General features: G+C 41.7%; 1 protein-coding gene across 1 annotated transcript; it reads left to right on the plus strand.

The window, feature by feature from the left end:
- Positions 1 to 294: 294 nt before the first annotated feature.
- On the plus strand, positions 295 to 21940 carry LOC121297166 (mitochondrial sodium/calcium exchanger protein-like). Its single transcript, XM_041223256.1, has 16 exons — positions 295 to 529; positions 711 to 974; positions 6765 to 6917; positions 7442 to 7494; positions 8575 to 8632; positions 9929 to 10034; positions 10478 to 10645; positions 10805 to 10918; positions 12141 to 12203; positions 12534 to 12664; positions 13710 to 13851; positions 14435 to 14556; positions 15279 to 15432; positions 16537 to 16617; positions 17724 to 17788; positions 19732 to 21940. Exons 1-16 carry the CDS (start codon positions 518 to 520, stop codon positions 19918 to 19920), a joined length of 1875 nt encoding a protein of 624 aa, XP_041079190.1. The 5' UTR covers positions 295 to 517; the 3' UTR covers positions 19921 to 21940.
- The last annotated feature ends 1503 nt before the right edge of the window (positions 21941 to 23443 follow it).

The following is a 23443-nucleotide window of genomic DNA, read 5'->3' on the forward strand; positions in this document are numbered from 1 at the left end:
CCTTATGTAATGTAATATGGGATAATTGTTTTATGTGACATGTTTAGGGTAACTAAAACCGTAGTTTAAAATACAGAAGATGTACATTTAAACCAACATTAACCAACTTCAACATAATCTATATCACCAAACACTGTCAATGCCTATTCTGTAAAAAAAAAAAAAAAAACGGTTTGCCTTTTGTAAACACTGCTAATAAGTAGTAGGCTCTTGTACCTTTAAGAAGGAGGTTTTTTGTGATTTTTTTTTTTTTTTAAGAGAGCCAGAGTGACTGGTTTAGGCTTTAGGGTAAGATTAATACAATGCGACGTAAGCGATGTTTATATAGTTCAGTCTGTGGCAAGATAATTTAATCGCAGAATAGTAAAATATAACACGACTAATGCAGAAAAAAAGGTGGTTTAATCTACCTAATTTAATTGTGTATTTTAAAATTTTCCAAATGGGGAAGTGGTTTATGAAAAAGGAGCAAGGGTACTTCCTTTAAAATGCCCGTTGTCAGCAATAAATGTTTTGAATGGCTAGCCTGGTAAGTGAGTGAAATGCGCGTTATGTTCTCATGATTTGTTTATTTTTCTTTGCGTTTGTCACTATTTTAGAGAAGCCATTGAGAAAAGGTTGAGGGATGGAAAAAAAGTGAAGTAAGACACGACACGTATTGCACACTGTACTTGACGTTTGTTTATTTAGCCAGCGAATTTGTGTCACAGATAAATGCTACGGGCAATGGACGTCAACTAAGTGGTGTCAGGAAAGTGTACCGCGAGGTACTAAACATGCCGGTGAAATCCTGGACTGCAGTGTGTTTGGTGCTCACTGTGTTACTGAGCGGCGTGTCTACAGTGCAAGACAGAGAGGAGGATTCGGTTATAACCTCCCGACAACAACAACAACAACACGCTGAGAATGGGCTGGATGGAAACATCACAGGCATGTCGACACCAATGGAATCACGAAATTCAAGCGCACATGAAGTAAGTGATTTCGTTTTACTTGCTGTAGTATGCCTTACTGCGTTATGAAGACCACAGTTAGACCCTTTAACACTTTAGAAATACATCTGCTTTATTAAAATATACGTGACGTCAGTTCCAACAACTTTGTTAGGGTCGCCACCTTTGCTGTAATAGTAGATAGACACCACCCTTTACCCCATTCAAATACTGTGTCTGCAATGAGGAGCATAAAGCTGTAGCCAAAACCGTTTGCAGTGTTTCATGAGTCATTCCTATACAGCCTGTTTCACAAAGTACAGTACCGACTATGTGTGAAGCAATACGACTGAAATACTACAGTGCACATTGCTTTAAAGGCTGAGCAGCTGCAATTTTCGTTTTAATTTTTTTTTTTTTTTTTTTTACTACCACCGCTTTTCTGATGTTCCTCAGTGGTTTTTTTTAACATTTTTTTTATTTTTTATAATGACTCAAATAAGGTTTAATTGCCTGTCATAGATACATGCATGTAACTTAGGCTACATAAGCAAAAGTGCCCTGCCACTTTGACTCAAGTTTCCTTTTGCTTTGCTGTCAGTGCACATCAGTGCTGTAAAAGGCACTGGTGCTTACCAATATGAAATAACTATGGCTGATTTAGCTTATGTTACATATGTCTATTCCAGGCAGCTGGACTTGAGCAACAGTTCCCGAGGTCTGTCTAAAGAACCTCAACACAGACTTGTCAAACAAAAACAGTGTTTTGAGTACTTGCAAGAATAAGTACTGAGAAGGAATGGCAACGTTTGGGGGAAAGAAAGTGTATTGTGAAATAAGATACCATTAAACTGAGAAATATACTGTATACTGAGAGGAACTGGGGCTGGCAGGGTTGAAAGGTCACACAGTCAGGTGATTTGAATGGAATGAGGAAGACTTCAATTTGAGTTAAGATTCTCCAAACCAACTCAAAGGCAGATTTAGAGAAACATAAAAACTCAATATTAATGGAAAAGAGAAATTTAATTACTTACTAGTTTTAATATAACTTTAAAAGGGATACAAAGCAAGCATTAGGAACCCACCTGACCACATATAATGTTCACAGACTGAGTGTGTGGTCAGCTGCAGAGGAAATGTGGTCTCAACTTAATACTCTGCAACCTGTTGTTTTCTATCCAATCCCAGGTAATGTACACTGCTATAGTAACAGAGACCCTTCAACAACCTGTCAATAAGATACATTAATATTGCTTTATAAAACTAACCTGCCATTTAAGAGACCCACAATATTGTATGCCATGTGTGTGATACTGAAATCTGAACAATTTTAGGGAATTTGTGTCCCGAGGATTTATTTCCTTGAGGTTAAAAGGTTCTCAGTAGAATACTAAGGATAGCTGCTGCAAAGTAGTACGTATTCTGTGAAAATAACATTTGCTGGGACTTGTGATAAGATAAATGGGGGGGGGGGGGGGGGGGGATATGTCTGGTGACCAGGGGTATTGATGTAATATTTTAGTGAAAATATACTGGAAAGTTGTGGTCTCTTCCAAAAAGGTATAAAACACATTTTCATATGTGAGCCCCAACTTTCTCCATCTTCCGCCTTTTCTATTACCCTTCTCTGGCTGTGGATTCCCATTTGTTCCTGATACAGACTTGGTCTCTGCTGTTTGTTTTAGGCTCAGGTACTGTCCTCCTCTTGTTGTATAATTGCACATACAGTTAGCAAAGGCACAAGCTGATGTCAGTGGTGCATTTGAAATATCTCCAAGCACCTCACAGCAGCATTGGTGTAAATGAATTGATTCTCCAGTCTGGGGAACATGGCTTTGTCAGGGTCATTTGGGAGAGATTTTTTTAAGAGAGAAGGGCCCCTGAAACCATCCCACAGCCCCCAGTTTGGGAACCCCTGCTGTAAGGAATCTTTGAGTGAGACTTTTCATGACTAAATCCTATGAAGGCTTGGTAACAGCCCTCACATTGTAAAGAGACATTGTGAGTATTGGAAGCATCTCTGCACACTTCAGTTGTTAAGCAAATAGCTTGAGAAACTGAAGACCAGTGATTAAAGTACAAGAAGAAAGCAGGGACTGTGTTGATTTCTCTTCAGTAATTACTACATTATTATTGGAAACCACCTGCCTATAAGGAAGAAGGGCAGATCCACAAATTAGACAACCTCACAGTCAACATCTCAAAAGCATCCTAACAATACACATGGGGGGTCCTTTTGAAGGTAGTTATCTATAGTTTTAGAAAATAGCGCTTTTATGGAATAAGTCACTGGTTTGACAAATGAAACTGAATGCAGTCACATAAGTGCCATGTATCCAGGGATAGACTGTGATTATTTTCTTACTCTGAACATGTACGTCCAACACCAGTAAATGTGAGACCGACACCACACACATGTAACTCTTTTCTCTAAGTTACATTGAAGGAGGATGATTGCTTCTGTTGTCGTGTATTAAGAGTCTTATATAAGTGCACATATAAGTACTTAAGACCTCAGCCATTCACAGATATTTTAATACCATCCCAGCGTGGATGATAAAGACAGTTTGTCTGAGTTTGTCCGGCACCATGGTCTTTTATGAGAGTTTCTCCCTTGTCAAGAAAGTTGGACACATTATTTATATCTGAATTCCAGTCATTTAAATTGTCTGAAATGTACATGACCTGAAGGGGATCTACAGTACAGCCAAGGAAAAAACATTTATTTTACTATTTTTGTTTGTAATAAAAACACACAACACTATTCATAGTCTGTCCTGTTTGATTTTTGTATATTCTAACATATATTGTATATTTGTGATTGAAATAGTTGGCAATCACATCTTAAATGGCACTAGATCCAATACTTACCCATTCCTTTCCTAATTAAGTCACTATATTTTTAGCATTTGTTCTTGCGCTGTCCCCCAACAGCTACTGTATATTGTGTGCCTCAAAAACATCACTACACAGATTAGATAATGCATGCTGTACAACTTCATCTTCAGATTTGTATTTCAATGTAGCTATTCAGGGTAGAACCACTACTAATTTGAGTCCAAGAGTTGAAATGAAAATAGTCAGATATGTTTACTAGTCGCTACTTTCTCATGCAATTAGTTATTTGATAGTGTCTTATACTCTATGTGTGAATGTCCTGTGGTCTAAATAAAAACATGTAGGCCTATGTATATTACATTTGCAGCACTGCACCTGCATCAAAGAGAACTGCTTCTCCAATTGTGGTGAAACTCAGTTAGCAGGTTCTTTACCACAGGCTATTGAAAGTATCAATCTGCAGGTAATTGTGCAGTACATACTGAATGCGGGCCATGGTACCACTCGATTGTGCGTCTTTGTGAACTTGTCACAATAAGTGTATGCACAGTACAGTTGATACTTTATACTACAGTCGGTATTATTTGTAAATTGTAAAGGTCTAGTTCATTGAGGGGTTATAACTATGCTTCTTGGCTGGGTGAATGTCATCCAGCGTGAACATACACTTTGATTCTGTACTGTAATTTTGAGAAGTTCTCAGGAGAAAAATACTAGCAAGAACCTGTGGAGTAGAATGGGTGTTATTGATTTGATTAAAGAAGCTGTAGAATGGGTGTTATTGATGTGTGTTGTAATTTATGAGCAATATCTTTTGATAGTCATTTATATAACATAAACAGCTGTGAGCATGGTGGTTCGAGTATTGGTGCCTACACATTTTCTTCAAAGATTTATGTACTTAATGTCTGTTTACAACAAACACACTAAACCATTTGTGACTCCTGTGCTAAACGTATTGCTGAAATATATTTCACCACCATATTGATTGCTTTGATATTTTTTATTCACATATCTTCGAATGAAGACGAAAAAACATTTTGAAAGCTTCTTCAGAGTGACTCTGCAAACACAACACTGAGGATGATGTCATACTTCCTGCTGTGCATCTGCATGAAGTATGACATCATCAAGATTTGAAAAGTAACGCTGATGATAGTTGAGTTCTGCAGCCATTTTGTTTACAATTGAACAATCTGAATGGTTCACAAAGATGTAATGGATGCTTATAAATTATTGTTTTGTTATGCTTAATTTCATGGTTCAAGACCCCATTCTATTTGTACAGTCACTGACCACTGAAATAAAGTGATCTGGACCTCACCGTGTTGCATTATATTTAAAAAGACTACACAATACACATTGGTTCCTGTATTTATTAACTTTTGCATTTGTTTTCTTTATATCAGACATAGTCTATGTCCCATATTGCAAATTTTTCACCAAAAACCATTGGACTCTGCATACTGCTTGCATGGTTATGAACTGAGCAATGGCAGATGGTAAGAAGTACAAATAAATGACACAGTCTTGTAACTTTATTATAATGAAAAGTACACAGTTTAACCTTGGTAAATAAAAAAAAAAAAAGCATGCTACAATAGTTATTATTGGTGATGTGTGTGTGTGTGTTTTTATTTATATTTTATTCCTGTTGATGGTTAGAAGTCTTATTTGCAGGTACCTGGTTCAAATCCCAGCTCCGCCACTGACTCATTGTGTGACCCTGAGTAAGTCACTTGACCTCCTTATGCTCCGTCTTTGGGGTGAGACGTTGTTGTAAGTGACTCTGCAGCTGATGCATAGTTCACACACCCTAGTCTCGTATCTTGTAAAGTGCTTTGTGATCGTGGTCCATTATGAAAGGCGCTAAATAAAAATACAGATTATTATTATATTAATGTGCTGAATGAAAACGTGCATTCAATTTATATTTGTTCTAGAAAACTCAGTGTGTGTGTGGGTGGGTGGTTGTGTTTTTTTTTTTTTTTTTTTTTTTAATACAAAATCATGCCTTCAGACCTGCACACAAATGTCTTTGCATTCTGACTTCACAAACCGACTCAATTGTCTTCACATTTAGGGAACTAGAATAGGGATACCTTTTGTTTGTTTTTTAGTGCAGAACACAACGGCACAGTTGCAGTGTATAATCTTTCTTAAAACTGTACGTGTCAAATTCAAACCAGCAAAATCACCAAAGTGCAGATCTATGGAAGGTCATCTAGGCAAAATCATGTTCTTTAGGCACGTTCCAATATGAGTTATTACACATTCATTTGATTCGATCAGAACACATGAAATAGCAGGCCTACGCGTTCCAGTTCTTAATAGTATGTGTTCTAAATAAATGTAAATTACCTACATATTTTCTATGTAGGGGTCTGGTCATTTTACAGTAGCACCTAGGCATGCCAATGTGGTCGCTTGTGATGACTTTGTATTCATAACATATTTCAAAGAGTAGTATCACCTTCAGGAAAATATGTAGTCAGACAAAACAGTCGTTCTTATGTTAGATATGTGGCCTATAAGTTTAACAGAGGAGGCAGCTGACAGCTGCAAGTCATGCGTTTGTTGAAAACACTAAAGGGTGTTCAGTAACACCTAAAGACTATCGCATCTCATTTCTGTAAGAGTATATATTGAGGATAGGTAAGTTTTGAGTTATTTAATACCTGCCAACAGATACTTCTTAAAGGTAATTTACTGGGAATAGGCACACCCCTAAGGAACACATGCTCTCCCCTATCCTGTTTCATTTTGCCTGTGTGACAGGAGTTTATGATTCATCCCCTCCAGCCAGTGTAAATCCCCCTCCACCCCACTAGAGGGCTTATAATGGTATCTGCCCTCCTGCAGTGCCAGTGTAAATCCCCTCCACCCCACTAGAGGGCTCTGTTATACCGATGTCTGCCTCCGGCAGTGCCAGTGTAAATCCCCTCCACCCCACTAGAGGACCCTGTTATAACTGTGCCTGCCCTCCTGCAGTGCCGCGATGTGATGAAGCAGAAGCCGTCGAAGCAATGCTGGTTCATCAAGCACACCAAGGACTGTGAGTTCAGCGATGGCTACATCAACTACCTGCAGGGGGCGTTCTGCAGCTTCCCTCACAGTCTCTTCCCACTCGCTGTTACGCTCTATGTGAGTATCAAGGCGCTGGCCACTCGCTTTTAAATGATTTACTGCAGTCCTGAAAAGACACTTAGACAAATGTTTTAGAAGAAGAATTTGCCAATTTCTATAGTATTATAAACTGGTGTTTGATTTACAACAGACATATGTTATAGTATTGAAATGATCAGGTGCCAGGAGTTTGAACAATCAGGCCCCTGAATTAACTGATCACACTTGTCACACCTTTTACTAATAGGCGTTACTCGTGGAACGATAAGAGAGGAACAATTTATTTAGCATCAAAGTGCTGGCTGCATTTGAATGTCGTACCTAAATAAAGGTAGTTCCGTAACCCAGCACTGGGTGCAGAGCTAGTGTGAGATACAAGATGTGTTGCAATGAGTAAGTGTGCCGAATGAGAAAAAGGAAGTGCTTTCCTCTAGCAGTTCTGTGGAAATCACAGCCTCTTTCTGTAACCCTGCACAGTGTGTCGCTCGGGTCTCCAGCGTGCTGTGCATGCAGTCATGTTGTTTCTCTTCCTCTTTTTGCAGGCTGTTTGGCTGCTTTACTTATTCATGGTTCTGGGAATCGCTGCGTCAGAATTGTAAGTGACTCGGCAGAAAAGAAAAACACTGTTTACTTTATTAAAAGCTGTATTTTCAAGTGTCATAAGAAGTGGGGTTGTTCTGTTTTCAGTTCGCTGCTTGTTTTTCTGTGAATGTAATTCATTTGGGGGATCGAAACAATCTTTTTCACACACAGTTGATTGATTGATTGATTTGAATAGTTACCCAAAGAAAATGTATCATTAGAAAGAAATTACTAAAATAAATAAAAAGGTAAGCATTTTCACAGGGATGCAAATCTATGGGCTGGATCTTCTAGTGAGTTGTGAACAGGCAGCTGGGCAAATTTAGTTTACATTTTCTGCAAATCACAATGTTGCACTTCCAGTTGTTTATGACGCTTCGATGGAATTCCATTTAGTCCTGCAAATACCTCAGTGAGGTCAGCAGTATTTCTGGTTCCAGTCCCTGCTCAGCCTTTCCAGAGACATGCAGTGCTGTGCATACCTACTTTTTTTGTATTTACATTTAACACTGGAATGTTTAAGAGCTCTGGATGACAGTGCTGTACATACCCTGCCTTCCCCATCAGCTTTTCAACTTGAAAGAAGTGCGAATCAGGGCTCTAACATGTCTTACTTGGGGCTGCATATACCTGGTTAAAGGGGATGTAGTGGAATTACATTTGTCTTTATATCTATGAAACTGAATAGAACCTGCTTATCAAAATACACCAGTAAGAACCAGTGACATTTCTGTGAGCTTTGCAGCTTTGCAGTGTTGCAGGGAAGCAGGTTCCTGGGTATGCTTTGCTGTTCCAGAGACATGTCTGTGAGGCAGGCTCGTGGGTATGCCCTGGTGTTCCAGAGACATGTCGAGTGTTGCATTCATTTCAGTAACATTCTGAAGTCCATTGTTGATCTGCTAACTGCATCAGAAGTGATTAGGTAGCAGAAATGTGTTTCTCTACAGATTTGAATGATCCTGAAAAATGCAAGCAACAAAACAGTTATTGTAATAGGGTGAAGTGATAAAGTTGGTCAAGGAGTGAAGTACTGACCACTCCTTACCTCTGTACAGTGAGGAATGTAATTCTTGTCTGTTTTGTTTCTGTTTAGCTTCTGTCCAAACCTGGCTGCTATCTCCACCAGCCTCAAGCTGACCCACAATGTGGCTGTATCCTTCACTGGGGTCTGAGAAGGTTTGAGGAGGTTTTTTTTTTTTTTTTTTACATAAGTAGTCTAAATTTGCATGTTTGATCGGCTTAAAATTATTGGATTTTATTCAATTGAATGTAGTGCATGATCTAAAATAATTGAAATTTCTAATTTTCTAGAAGCAAGAATTAGAAACGGTGTCCCTGAGTGGCTCATCTGGTAACGGCTGCATATTGTGGAGAGTGAGGCATACAGTCAGGGGAGTGCAGGTTCATGTGCTGTGTGAAGTCATGCAGTCAGGGGAGTGCAGGTTCGTGTCCTGGCTGTGTGCAGTCATGCAGTCAGGGGAGTGCAGGTTCGTGTCCTGGCTGTGTGCAGTCATGCAGTCAGGGGAGTGCAGGTTCGTGTCCTGGCTGTGTGCAGTCGTGCAGTCGTGCAGTCAGGGGAGTGCAGGTTCATGTCCTGGCTGTGTGCAGTCATGCAGTCAGGGGAGTGCAGGTTCGTGTCCTGGCTGTGTGCAGTCGTGCAGTCAGGGGAGTGCAGGTTCGTGTCCTGGCTGTGTGCAGTCGTGCAGTCAGGGGAGTGCAGGTTCGTGTCCTGGCTGTGTGCAGTCGTGCAGTCAGGGGAGTGCAGGTTCGTGTCCTGGCTGTGTGCAGTCGTGCAGTCAGGGGAGTGCAGGTTCGTGTCCTGGCTGTGTGCAGTCATGCAGTCAGGGGAGTGCAGGTTCGTGTCCTGGCTGTGTGCAGTCGTGCAGTCAGGGGAGTGCAGGTTCGTGTCCTGGCTGTGTGCAGTCGTGCAGTCAGGGGGAGTGCAGGTTCGTGTCCTGGCTGTGTGCAGTCGTGCAGTCAGGGGAGTGCAGGTTCGTGTCCTGGCTGTGTGCAGTCGTGCAGTCAGGGGAGTGCAGGTTCGTGTCCTGGCTGTGTGCAGTCGTGCAGTCAGGGGAGTGCAGGTTCGTGTCCTGGCTGTGTGCAGTCGTGCAGTCAGGGGAGTGCAGGTTCGTGTCCTGGCTGTGTGCAGTCGTGCAGTCAGGGGAGTGCAGGTTCGTGTCCTGGCTGTGTGCAGTCGTGCAGTCAGGGGAGTGCAGGTTCGTGTCCTGGCTGTGTGCAGTCGTGCAGTCAGGGGAGTGCAGGTTCGTGTCCTGGCTGTGTGCAGTCAGGGGAGTGTTCGTGTCCTGGCTGTGAGTCGTGCAGTCAGGGGAGTGTAGTTTCATGTCCTGTGTGAAGTCATGCAGTCAGGGGAGTGCAGATTTGTGTGTGCGCACAAGCACGTCATTGTGTTTCCAGCTCCTGCTGTTTCCTTGACGTGTTCCTGTCAGGGAGTGACGTTCCTGGCATTTGGGAATGGGGCTCCAGATGTGTTCAGCGCAGTTGCAGCATTTGCAGACCCCCGGACAGCAGGGCTCGCCATCGGAGCTCTCTTTGGTAAGACCTCTCCGGTCACTCAGCCACTCAACCAGGACACTTTGTCTTCTGTTTTATCAATCATTACACCTATCAGAGAGGGGATGCCCTTTCCTAACTGACTAACAGAAACAGCTCTTACTCAGCACACAGAAGGAGGCACTGGGTTTTGCCTTAATTCTGATTCTGATTTGCCTTAAAATTCAAATTGTTTTTGAAGTTACGGTTAATAGAACACTGATAACAGAATTGAAAATGTTCACTTGTTTTTTTGTATCTCTTCTGACTAAAAGAAGAAATAACCTTTTAAACTATTCAAACGTTTGTCAGGCTTTCTCTTCCCACATAGAGCAGCAGATAATCGTGTGAAATTGTATTGACTTCTGCTCATATTAACTAATAAAAGCAGGTGTTATACATGTTGATTATAGCTAGGCTTCCATGCTTTTGAAACTGAATCCCAGGTGCGGGCGTGTTTGTCACCACGGTGGTGGCCGGCAGTGTGGCGCTGGTTAAGCCCTTCACTGTGGCCTCCAGACCCTTCCTCCGTGATGTCATCTTTTACATGGCGGCTGTCTTCTGGACCTTCCTCATCCTCTACCTGCGGGAGATCAAGCTGGGCGAGGCGCTGGGTAAGAATGGGAGGAACCAGGAAGTGCAAGTATAACAGATTTCCTAGAAAGCAAACTGAGAACTTTATCTTGCGTAGTGTATTACTTGACATTCTGTTATCAAATAAAAATACATGACATTGGAAGTGGTCTAGTGTCCAGTGTTCCTTGTTGTTCTAGGTTACCTTGGCCTGTACGTCCTGTACGTCGGCACAGTCGTCGTCAGCACACTCATATACAACCGACAGAAGAACCAGCTGCAGGGACCCATTCACAGCAGCTACACTGAGCCAGGTACATACTGTATTTATTGCTATTTTAACTCATTAATTTTTATCATTTTTGATACTTTTCATTTAATCTGGTACCCTGTATGAAATATTATTCTGGAACCATTTAATATCATTGTTGATTGTTTACCCAATTAAGAGTGCTATCTGACTGCATTGCAAACCGGGACAAGGGGACAGGATGTTTTTTTAGTAAGGCGTGCAATAACTTTTTGATGTCAGATAAAAACATTTTCTTCTACCGTACACATAGCGACTTAAATAAACCAAAACAGGGTCATACTGAAGGTTGATTGGGATGGGATGATATCCTGCAATAAATATACTATATTGTGTATACTATATACACTATATGGTACTACAAAAAGTTTAAAATGGGTTTTACTCATGCTAAATGTTATTAGGAAAATGTTTTTTTCTGGTAGGAATATTGTTAATAGATGCAGTAGGAAAATGACAAACTATAAAATACGTTTCTATCTCTTACTGGGAAGATGGGTTTTAAAAAAAAGTTAGAGGGAAGATGGCACAGAAACACCTTCTAGCTTCTCAGATCACTGTTTTCTGTGTGTTTTTACTGGGAAGATGGGCATTAGAAATGTTTTTATGATGTCCATCTTCCCATTTCTAACAGATAGAAAGCAGTGATCTGAATAGCTAGACATCTTCAGTCCAGTCAGGAGGTCAGATGCATGCGGTGTCACGTTGTCTAGGCAACATGGTGCAACTTGGAGCATTGCATGCTCGCCCAGAAGATCGGCAATGTGAACAGATTGATTACATGCAGGCCTGTGTACATGTCATGTTTATTGTAAAATATGTTGTAGAAAAAAGATTGTAAATTCCAGGGCATGCACTGCATACATAGACAGCACGCCACTGAATAGGTCACATGACATGATATGCTGCTACACCACAGGAAGTGATGCATGACCAGGAAGCAGCAGCCACATTCATTTCTAAAGTGTTGAGTTTTAGATATGTACCTATTCCTCCTCTTTTTTAAATTTCACACCAAGATAAAGATAAGTTTTCAAAATTGTCTCGGAAACACTAAACAAAACCATCTGTATTGCAATTGAAACTGCAAGAAAAGAACGAAAAGATTCTCAACAGAACGGGGGGGGGGGGGGGGGGGAGATACCGGGAGGGAGTCTGTATTTCTTTTTAAAGTTGTGCTGTGACTTGTGAAGATTAATTGTGTTGCTTGCTTTTCTGTTTTGTAGAGTTGCCATCTGATTCTGAAGACACTACCCCAATCATCTTCAACAGAAGCATCCAGGACGATGGTACTGTTTGCTCTCTTACAGCAGCTTTTACAGGATAGACCACACTCTTCCAGTCAAGCTCTATTATGAGTTGTGTCCAGGAGAATGGACCATTTCACTTTTTAACCCTTAGCTACATTATATCTTACAGTATCTGATACAGACTGCTGATTTTTTCATACACCAGCTTTACTTCATACAATTGCGACATTAATGATTTAGCAACTTTATACAAATGACTGTACAGTGGACTGTGAAAGTGGAATCAGCTGTGAATGGGGTGTGTTTGTGGTGTGTGGACCAGCATGGCTTGTCCTGTATACTGGATCTGCCTGGTTCCTGTTGTTTCAGAGAGTGAGTACCAACCCCTGCTCCCCTTCACTGAATCCACCTGCCAGATCTTTATCAACTCCATCAACCCCATAGACAGCAGGAAGTGGAGGAGGAAACGCTGGTTATGGAGAGCTGCCAAGGTGGTCAAGGTAGGGCACACTTGCATACACAGACACACGTACACACACTCACTCATGCACTCGCACACACACACTCGCACAGACATTCACAAAAACACACGCTCACTCATACACACTCACAGACACACACTCACAGACACACTTGTGCTCGTGAAACATGAGGCACAATGACTCTTGCTACAGTGAGCTGTCATGAGCGCATTTCAGTCCTGACCTGAACACCCCCTGCCTGTCGTTCAGCCATGGGTCTCTCTGCAGCAGAGACTGACAGTTGTGCTGAATCATGCCTTAGTGTGTGGTACAGTAGTGGCATACACTATTGTCTGCTGGGAAAGTTTAAAAATAGAAAATAAAAGTAGCCTTTTCTATCAAATCTATTCATTCCAATATTACTACTGTTGCATTTCCAGTTCTATTTAATACAGTACAGTTACCACAGAATCAGTAAGTACAAATTTATTTGTAACTTCTGTCATGACGCACGTGCATCAACATATGAAATTAACAGAATAAGTAAGAGAAAAGCATGAGGCAAACGTATGTTAATAAACTGTAACAAAACACCCCTACACACAGTAAAACTGCAGAGGCTGTAACAGTAATTATGAATACAAGAATCAATTTGAACACAGTGGTTAATAACGCAGCACCGCCCTGCACACATTAAATAGAGCAGCAGCTCTAGATTTACTCTCGCAATGACAAGTTAGTTTTGAAAAGATTGAATAAACCTTTTGAAATTGAGTTTGATGATGATGAGTTACCAGTTTACAAAACAGTACTGTATCTGTGTTGAATAAGTTTGCAACGAATCGCTATCCATTGCAAAATGATGTTCTTTTAAGCAAAGTTCCCGTTTTATCAGGCGGAGCGTTTACAATGGGGAAAATTCTGTTTCACCACAAGGCTGTTCCCTAAGCCGAAGTGTTCTCTTAGGAGGTGTTCCTTTATGCAGAGATTACTGTATTCTCTACCAATTAAGCAGAGTGGTCCACTATTTTAAACAGCAGCTGAGCTGGCCTCTCACTTGTGCACTGCCCCCTCCCTCCATTAGGTACCACTGGAAGTGGTGTTGCTGCTCACTGTGCCCGTGGTGGACCCTGACAAGGATGACCACAACTGGAATCGTCCGCTCAACTGCCTACATCTGCTGACAGGACCCCTTGTGTGTGTGCTCACCTTCAAATCAGGACAATGTCAGTCACTGCGTCCCTCGCTTTCGTTCTCTGCTGTCTCTGTGTGTCTCTCTCTCGCTCTCTCATTTTTATCTAGTTTACCAAATTGTTATTTTAATAATTCAGAGTTCTTCTATAATTGCAGTCTATCCCTTGCAAGTCTCAGAACTCCTGTTGCTTCTTGCTGCCTTGCAATAGAGAGCTAGTCCGTTAGACTGTGCACTGAACTCTGCACAGGAGCGTAAATACCAGCAGCAGCATGAACTGGACTTGTATAGTGGAGGTAGCGATGTGTTTACTCAGTTACGTAATGCACTATAAGCATGAGCACATGAAGCATGGGGCAGGTGTTCTTTCAGTAAGAAATGTCTGTGCAGGTAGAGGGCTTTTTAAAATAGTTTTATTTCATTGTACTCCTGAATGTTGAAACTACCACTTGGGGTAGGATTACTTCATTCAAAGCTCGTAGCAGTTCTCCGTGAAGGGGTATGATTGCTATTTCAATGCTGTGATTAATGTAACACTGGGTCCCTGGGTCCAGATTCTCTCGTGTGAATGTGTGCAGGGTGGCTTTTATTTGTCACTCTATTTCTCTCTCTTGCAGACGGGCTCCTGAACATTGAGGGCGAGTTCCCAGTGTGGGTCCTTGTCCTTCTCATCGGGGTCTTTCTATCGGCCATCTCCTTCCTCATCACCAGCAACCAGCAGACCCCCAGGCTGCATTGTGTAAGAATTCAACTCGCTTCCTGAACTAGGATAAAAGCCCATGCGATTAGATGAAGATGCCAGCACAGTTACACACAGGCGTCCACAGTGTAATGTAGAAGCAGGGACAGAGGCTTGAACCTGGGCCCCTGGCTGTCTGCTGTGAGCAAACGCATTCAAATGACATTTTAACGAGTCTTCGTGCCTTTTTCATGCTTGCAGTCACTCCAGAGCAGGTTAAGGTTAAGTAGGGTTCTTCCAGCGGATTTGAAGTTGGAAGATGTTTTCCTCTTCCCTCCACCTCCTATACAGCCTGTCTGCACGGCTACTAGTAGTGTCTCTGAGTTTATTTCAGTTCAGTTTAACAGGAGGGACATCAGGAGACAGGGCAGTTCCCAGGCGTTTGGTCAGAGCAGTAGGTTCAGCCAGAATCACCTTCCTTAACATCTGCTAAATCATCATTCAAAAATGGAACAAGGACCTGCTCAGAGTGATTTGCAAACATCATAAAAAAGATGAGGACTATATCATTATTATAAAGTTAAATTGTCATTTGAAGTTACTTGCTCTTTTACTGAGCTCAGTAATAACATGGAAGTACTTTATGCTACTCCTTCATTAATGTAAAGAGAACGAAACGATCTCTCCTATGTTACCAGCATGGGTTAATGCACAGGAACAATGCTCTGTTTATTTTAACATGACAAATACAAAGCCCTTCCTGTCCTGTGCCCCTCTTGCAGGTGTTCTCATTGCTGGGGTTCGTGGTCAGTGCCATGTGGATCAACACTGCAGCCACCGAGGTGGTCAGCATCCTGCGGACCTTCGGGGTGGTGTTTGACCTGAGTAACACAGTCCTGGGACTGACCCTGCTGGCCTGGGGGAACAGCATCGGGGGTGAGGAGCTTGCTTACCAAATACCAAGTACCCCGCGACCCCTGAATGCAGGAACAGCAATGTGTTACAATTAGAACCCAAATACCAAATACCAAGTACCCTGCGACCCTGGAGTGGTAGCATTGTGTAAATCGGACATGCCATGGAGTGGTACTCGCTCTGTGTGTGCTGAGCGCAGGGCAGTGAGGCCAGGACCCTTCACTCTGTGTGTGCTGAGCGCAGGGCAGTGAGGCCAAGCCCACGCACTCTGTGTGTGCTGAGCACAGAGCAGTGAGGCCAGTCTCCCTCACTGTGTGTGTGTGTGTGTGTGTGTGTGCTGAGCACAGGGCAGTGAGGCCAGGCCCCCTCACTCCGTGTGTGTGTGCTGAGCGAAGAGCAGTGAGGCCAGGCCCCCTCACTCCGTGTGTGTGTGTGTGTGTGTGTGTGTGTGCTGAGCACAGGACAGCGAGGCCAGTCTCCCTCACTCTGTGTGTGTGTGCTGAGCACAGGGCAGTGAGGCCAGGCCCCCTCACTGTGTGTGTGCTGAGTGCAAAGCAGAGAGGCCAGGTCCCCTCACTATGTGTGTGTGTGTGCTGAGCACAGGGCAGTGAGGCCAGTTCCCCTCACTCTGTGTGTGTGTGTGTGTGTGTGTGCTGAGCACAGGACAATGAGGTCAGGCCCCCTCACTCTGTGTCTGTGTGTGCTGAGCACAGGGCAGTGAGGTCAGGCCCCCTCACTCTGTGCGTGTGCTGAGTACAGGGCAGTGAGGCCAGGCTCCCTCACTCTGTGTGTGTGCTGAGTGCAGGGTAGTGAAGCCCCCTCACTCTGTCTGTGTGTGTGTGTGTGCAGGGCAGTGAGGCCCTCCCCCCCCCACTCTGTGTGTGTGTGTGTTTGTGTGTATCCGCTCAGTGCAGGGCAGTGAGACCCCCTCACTCTGTGTGTGTGGTGAGTGCAGGTCAGTGAGGCCAGGCCCCCTCATTCTGTGTCTGCCGAGTGCAGGGCAGTGAGGCCCCCCCCACTCTGTATGTGTGCCGAGTGCAGGGTAGAGAGACCCGCTTACTCTGTGTGTGCTGAGTGCAGGGTAGTGAGGCCAGGCCCTCATTCTATGTGTGTTTTTTTCTGCAGACTGCTTCTCTGACATCACCGTGGCCCGGCAGGGGTACCCACGCATGGCGATGGCTGCCTGCTTCGGAGGGATCATCTTCAGTATCCTTTCATCTGCAGCTGCTGCCCACAGAGAGACACCGTGGGGGCTGAGCGAGAGTCAAATCCATTACTGAAAATCCATGATCTTTTAAAATAATAAAACCTGCCGTGTGCAAGCTCAATCAATACTAGCCTCTCAACACAAGATACAAAGCGAACAGTCGCTATTTGAGAACTTTGTAGTTTCAAAAAATATATATTGTTTTACATGTCAATGATTTAAACAGTAAGTAGCAAGGTGCACCAGAGCAGGCAGTTTAAAAAGAGCTTTGTGTGGACGTGTTACACTGTAATTTTCGGAACTCCACTACTTACTCTTCAACTTAGGAACCAAAGAAAAACCTTCAATAAAATAGCTCATACCACATATTTAATAAAGCCAGTCATACAGCATATTGTAAATCATTTATTTAATTGAATGAAGAGCATACGTTTTTGTTAAAAATATTGTTAAATTTGAATTTTGTGGAGCTTTGAGTAGTTTTTTGGATTTTTAGCTATTGAATTTTGTGGTGACATCATGGAAGTAACTATTGTATATGCAGAAAGTTGAGTAACATCCTAGCTAATTTTGAGTCTGTAAATCTGAAAAATATACAGCACTAACCAACTGCACTCACTGGTTCCAATCCAGGCTATATCATTTGCTGACCGTGACCGGGAGTTCCCGGGGGCGGCACATAATTGGCTGAGCACCACCTGGGTAGGGAGGGCTCAGGTCGGCAGGGTAATCCTCAGTTCACCGTGCAACAGCGACTCTTGTGGCCGACGGGGTGCCTGTGGAGCCATTCAGATCTGTGTTGTCTTTCGGCATTATAGGTCTGATGACTTCGCTGTGGACCTGCAGTGCGAAAAAAGACTGCTTGGCAGTGCACGTTTTGGAGGAAGCGTGTGTCTGCTGCCATTTTGCTAAGTCGGCAGGGGGTTGCAGCGGTGAACCTAAATTAATACATACAATTGGCGATTCCAAATTGGGGCTCCTGTGTGGAGCCTGTTTCAGGGGTCAGTCTTGTGTGGAGCCTGTTTCAGGGGTCAGTCCTTGTGGAGCCTGTTTCAGGGGTCAGTCCTGTGTGGAGCCTGTTCAGATTCTCTTAACCCTGTTTCAGACATGCTCTTCGGGGTGGGGCTAAGCTGCCTGCTTCAGATGTTTAATGGACACAACGTCGTCAAGGTAGAGCTTCCTAAATATTTTCTTATTTTTAAGTTTTTCATTGTTCTTGGATTATGTGCAACACACAGTTCTGCTAGCAAAGTGGAGCAACTTTCTATGCTTAAAGTAGCTACTTTGTTGGCTTGGTTTCCATGTAGTTTAGAAACTCCAGATTCTCTCTCCATTATCATAAAAACATAAGAAAGTTTACAAACGAGAGGAGGCCATTCGGTCCATCTTGCTAGTTTGGTTGTTAGTAGCTTATTGATCCCAGAATCTCATCGAGCAGCTTCTTGAAGGATCCCAGGGTGTCAGCTTCAACAACATTACTGGGGAGTTGATTCCAGACCCTCACAATTCTCTGTGTAAAAAAGTGCCTCCTATTTTCTGTTCTGAATGTCCCTTTGTCTAATCTCCATTTGTGACCCCTGGTCCTTGTTTCTTTTTTCAGGCTGAAAAAGTCCCTTGGGTCGACACTGTCAATACCTTTTAGAATTTTGAATGCTTGAATTAGGTCGCCACGTAGTCGTCTTTGTTCAAGACTGAACAGATTCAGTTCTTTTAGCCTGTCTGCATATGACAAGCCCCGAATAATTCTGGTCGCTGAGACTGACGGTAACACACACACATCGCACACATTCCTCACGCATGCTATAGGCAGTGTGTAGCCAAAACACAGTACTGCTTAATAGGGCGGAGAAATCAGGCTAAAAAGCAAGTCATATCGTGGCAAATTTTTCAATTTCAATAGGTAACATGGCTAAAGCATTTAATCGTTTGGTTTTCATACATAAATTATATATATATATATATATATATATATATATATAATATATATATATATATATATATATATATATAAAGTGAGATGTTGAAATAAGACAAATATATTAAACACACAGAATGCACTCTGAATTTAAATGTGTATTTATTTATTTAAAAACACTAATTAACAATGAAGTGGATTTTTTTTTCCTTCAGAAACCAGCACACCATTTTATATAGACCTATTAAAAGACTAATCAGCTGGAAACAAACAGTAAAAGAAAAAAAAGTAATTTTCAAAACACCTAAAAAAAAAAAAAAAAAAAAAAAAAAAAACCTGATGCGGCTGTCAACAAGATTAAAAAAAAAATTACCAATAAAAAAAAGAAAAACAAAGCTGAACACAGCAAGATATTACTGAGCTAAAGTTAAAGTTAAATTAAGGCACTGCTGAACAGAATAAAGGCAGGTTAAAACTGAAAAGAACTACGTTTAACAAATAAGAGTAATCATAAACATTAATTTAGACAAAGTTAGACAAAGATAATTAGACTTGTGAATTTTATTTGTATATTTAAACAGCTTAAACATTTTCTGTCCCCCCCCCCCCAAAAAAAAAAAAAAAATAACACACTATGCAAGACTGAAGAGACAGTCATGCTGCTCATATTTATAGCCTTTGTTGTCTTGGCACATGTGCGCTGATCACGGTGTTCGGTAACCGGCTGCGCTCCATCCAGACATTTAAGCCAATCATAGCTAGTCCTGGCTGCTACTGCGCATGTGCACGGCGGATTAGGGTGCTCGTATTTCTCAACGAGCACAGCCCAGCTTCAGCCCATTAATCAGATGGGATGAACGGCATTGTTGATGTGCCAGTGTCATGTGAGAGGGGGCAATGAAACGCACATCAGCTAGAAGGGAAGCACAATTCATTAATAAGAGACTAGGGGTTTGGCAAGCAAGCCAACACTGTTAACCGGCCGACCCTGATTCAGTCAAAAAATGTTTAGCAAATAATGCGTGGGTAGTGCATTATTATGAAATACTAGTATTTTTTTGGTGTTTGTGTAACATTATATCTGGAGTTTGGTTTCCCTTGCTTTTTGTATTTGATTTTTTTGGTGGCCAAATGTGGCAGGCTACTCTTGTGGTTACTCTCCTCCTCCACTCTCCTTCTTTCTCCTTCTCTTCCACAGCTAGAACCGGATGGGCTTCTGGTCTGGATACTTGCGGGAGCGCTAGGCCTCAGTCTGGTACTTTCCTTCATTCTGATCCCAGCGCAATGCTTCCATCTGGGCCGTAGCTACGGGATCTTCCTGATCCTCTTCTACCTGGTCTTCCTGCTGGTGGTGCTGCTCACAGAGTTCAAAGTGATTTTGAGTTGAGGGGCAGCCCCTGACACCTTGTACCTCCTCCCGCTCAGACCCCACAGCCAGGCCTTTCTCTCCAGCAGGGGCGTGGTGATTCACAAAGAGCAGGTATCTGATCAGACAGAACCCACACACAAATCACATGCTCTTATTCTGAAATGTCATGCATTTATGTAGAGTCTGTAACTACGACAACTGAATACAACAGAATTAACCGACTCTACAGCAAGCTGATATCCACTCAGGATCCAGGCTGTGTGTTTCCAGACTTTGTCCAAGTATTGTGAAATAAACTAGGCCTGAATGACTCAACTGTGTGTTATGAGGAATTGTCCCTATTAGCTCTTCACTTAAATTATCTTTTAATGTAGCTAATGTTTTAAATGCACCGTGTGACTGGACTTCTCTCATAGAATTTGAAAACCATTGGCAGGGTCCTACTGCTGAAGGTGTCATTCCATCAGCAGCCTCATGACTGACTGGTTTACACTGTGAAGGGGAGGAGAATCCTCATGGTTTACACTGAAGGGGTGGAGAATCCTTCTGTTTTCTGTGCTATTGTATAAATCCATGCACAGATACTGGATTATAGGTATAAAGTTATGTATGTAGGGCCAGTGCACAAACTGCCAGCCTCACATGAACAGCCAGGGTCTTCATTGCGTAGCGTGCCTGTATGTTTCTCAGGGTCTTTACTCTGGCTGGGTACTGCTGTATGGTCCTTCACACAGACAGTAACAGAACACTAGATATTCTTCAGGTTTGCTATGTTTAACAACAGGGCTTCTGAAATCAGGATTAGTATTATTGAATTTTAAAGTCATGCAAAAAAAAAAAAAAAAAAAAAACATGCAACTCGAATGCTCAGTCTGGAATCGAAACTGGTGTTCAGCTGAAATGTACAGCAGCTTTCTTTTTATAGCAGCTTTGAAGAAGTACCAAAGAACAAAACAAAAATGACTCTATATTCTTTGTATGCCCTCTTGTGTACTACCCTAGCAGAAATGTTATAGTATACTGTATTGAATGCAAGAACTGAATGTATTGTAAACAGTATATAACACATATAAAATCTCTTAGTTTTGTAAGCATACCGTTCCACTCTGAAGATTGTAAAAGACTGCGTGCAGTATGTACATTATAGTGACTGCCCCCTAGTATTAACATGTCCATTGTTTTTCTAAACCATCACATTGCCTGACTTGCCTCTGGCGTCAGTAAGGGGCACACTTGCAAATTCCTTCGGTTTTTTAGGTTTGCTCCAGGATCTCTTGGTTCGCATTTCTTCACTCTGTCCCCAGTTGCACCACTGCCTGAAGAGTTGAGTGGTCCAAGAGCCAGGCTTTTATACAGACAGCTGTCATACAGCAGAATAGTAGCATTTTAGATACATAAGTTTTTATATTAGCATTTATATTTTTAAACCTGTCCCTTGGTGTAAGCTTACAACTACAGTTTGTGTGTTGGAACTTTGTGCTATATTTCTGCTAAGTTTGTCTTGTTTTGGGATAGTGGTCAATTTATTTCCTTATTTTCTTTAGATACAATGTTATTAACTGCACAGGTGATTTACTATGAAATACTGGTTTGAGAATCTGCAGTCCTATTGATGTCCACAAGGGAGAACTATAGTGCAGAATAAAAGTTCATACTCTGTATCAAATGAAATGATATGTATGTTTAATATGTATACAAACATAATGACATGATTGTTTTGTTTTTATTTCTTTTGATTGAATCAGGGTTTTAATATACTGTATATAGTAATGAGCCAAATGCAATTTTAATAAGTATGATGCATTTATTTTATTGATACCGATTTTATATGTGATTTATAAACAGGTTTTAATTCAAACTAGCTGTGGTTGTCTGTCATTGAATGCTTTTCCTTCTTTCTCGAAAGCCCAGAAGTTCAGCATACAGCAGCATACCGCAATTGCTGAACTGTATTAAGTATAATGATTTTGCACAGGTTCTGAGTTTGCTTTTCAGTTTCCCAGGAAGAATAGAGATTAAAGCCTGCAGTACCTGAAACATGACCAGAGTTCTGGAGAATTCATCAACTCTTCCCTCCTGGCTTCAGCTGACAATCAACAGCATGGCACTGAAGAGCCCAGTGAAGTCTCCCCTCACCCTGTTTAGAATGTATGAAAACGATCACAACTGAAACGGCACCGTTCTGTGCTGCTTGTTTCAAAGCTCTCTAACAGCTGGAATTGTTCTTTACTCAGCAGCCATTTATAGAAAAATCAATGTCACTGGCTACAAACTTGAAAACATTGAGTGATTTCTGGGATCTTGATTATGTATAAACAGCTAAGAAACACATTTCAAACCCAAGCTACTGCATCTGCTGTCAGTGTTTTCTTACGTGGAATGAGCTTTACTTTCTGCATCCTCTACCGAGCCACTGTATGTCATATCTTGGTATTTTCACTGATACAAAGAACACATTGTTAAGCTAATCACTGTATCAACTCATGTTTTTAATCCACCACACGGATGGTTGTAACATACACACATCAGCCCTGGTGAGTGTTGTATAGTTATGGATGATAGTTCTACTTTTGTAATTACAGCCATGATGGGAAATGGCTGGCCATTTGGCCTGTCACAGTAGTAGTGCATTAGAGAGCCAACTAGAGACAGATATGGTGGACAAATAAGACAACTTTATATACATCAATTATTTCAGATTTCATAAATAAGGCATAAGGAAAAGTTATCCTCCCACTTCTGTTTTGTACTGAATAAACATCCTTTAACACAGTTTGTTTTAAATGTTTTATATATATATAATTGCATGCACAAATACACTTTTCACTTACTGAGTAGCAACAAAAAAAAGAAATACGTGGTTATTTTGAATTAATAAATATAGCTTGTGAGAAGACTACTGACATTATCTTTGATACCCTAACTTGGCTCTTCTTGTTCTGCATGTAAATAGTCTAGTAAAGCTGAAAATGCCTCAAATCAAACTTTGACATGGTGGCAGCAGCTTTAAAAGATACCTGGAATGAAAGGTCTATTCTTTTTTTTGTTGTTGTTGGAAACCCACAATCAAACTTGACAGAGGTACAATTGTGTACTGCGCATTGCTCTGCCTTTATCATCAGAAAACAAAGACACGTCTTCTGAACATGGCAGCCAGATATCTGAAAATATGAAGTTGTTATAAAAGCAGCAGCAGAGGCTTTACAGATTCATACAGGCTAGGCCCTTAGGAAAGCTCATTTATTTATTTGTGTATTAAAAATGTTGATTGACAAGAGAAAAACAATTACAAAGATTCCCCTGTTATAATTAACTAATACTGATGAATTAAAACACATTTTAATTGTGTTGCATTTACACTACATACAATTTTACTTCTCAAACTGGATAGATTTTTTTTTTAGTATTGATGGCTACTTTCCTATGTTTGATTTAACCAATTTGTGGCTAAAAATAAGGTCCTAATTTCTATGCTGCACACAGGAAATAGAATAGAGTCCACATTACCTCTAACCTGTCGTGTTGTGGCAGGATAAATGAG

This window comes from Polyodon spathula, chromosome 22 (genome assembly GCF_017654505.1).
Source record: "Polyodon spathula isolate WHYD16114869_AA chromosome 22, ASM1765450v1, whole genome shotgun sequence".
Taxonomy (NCBI): domain Eukaryota; kingdom Metazoa; phylum Chordata; class Actinopteri; order Acipenseriformes; family Polyodontidae; genus Polyodon; species Polyodon spathula.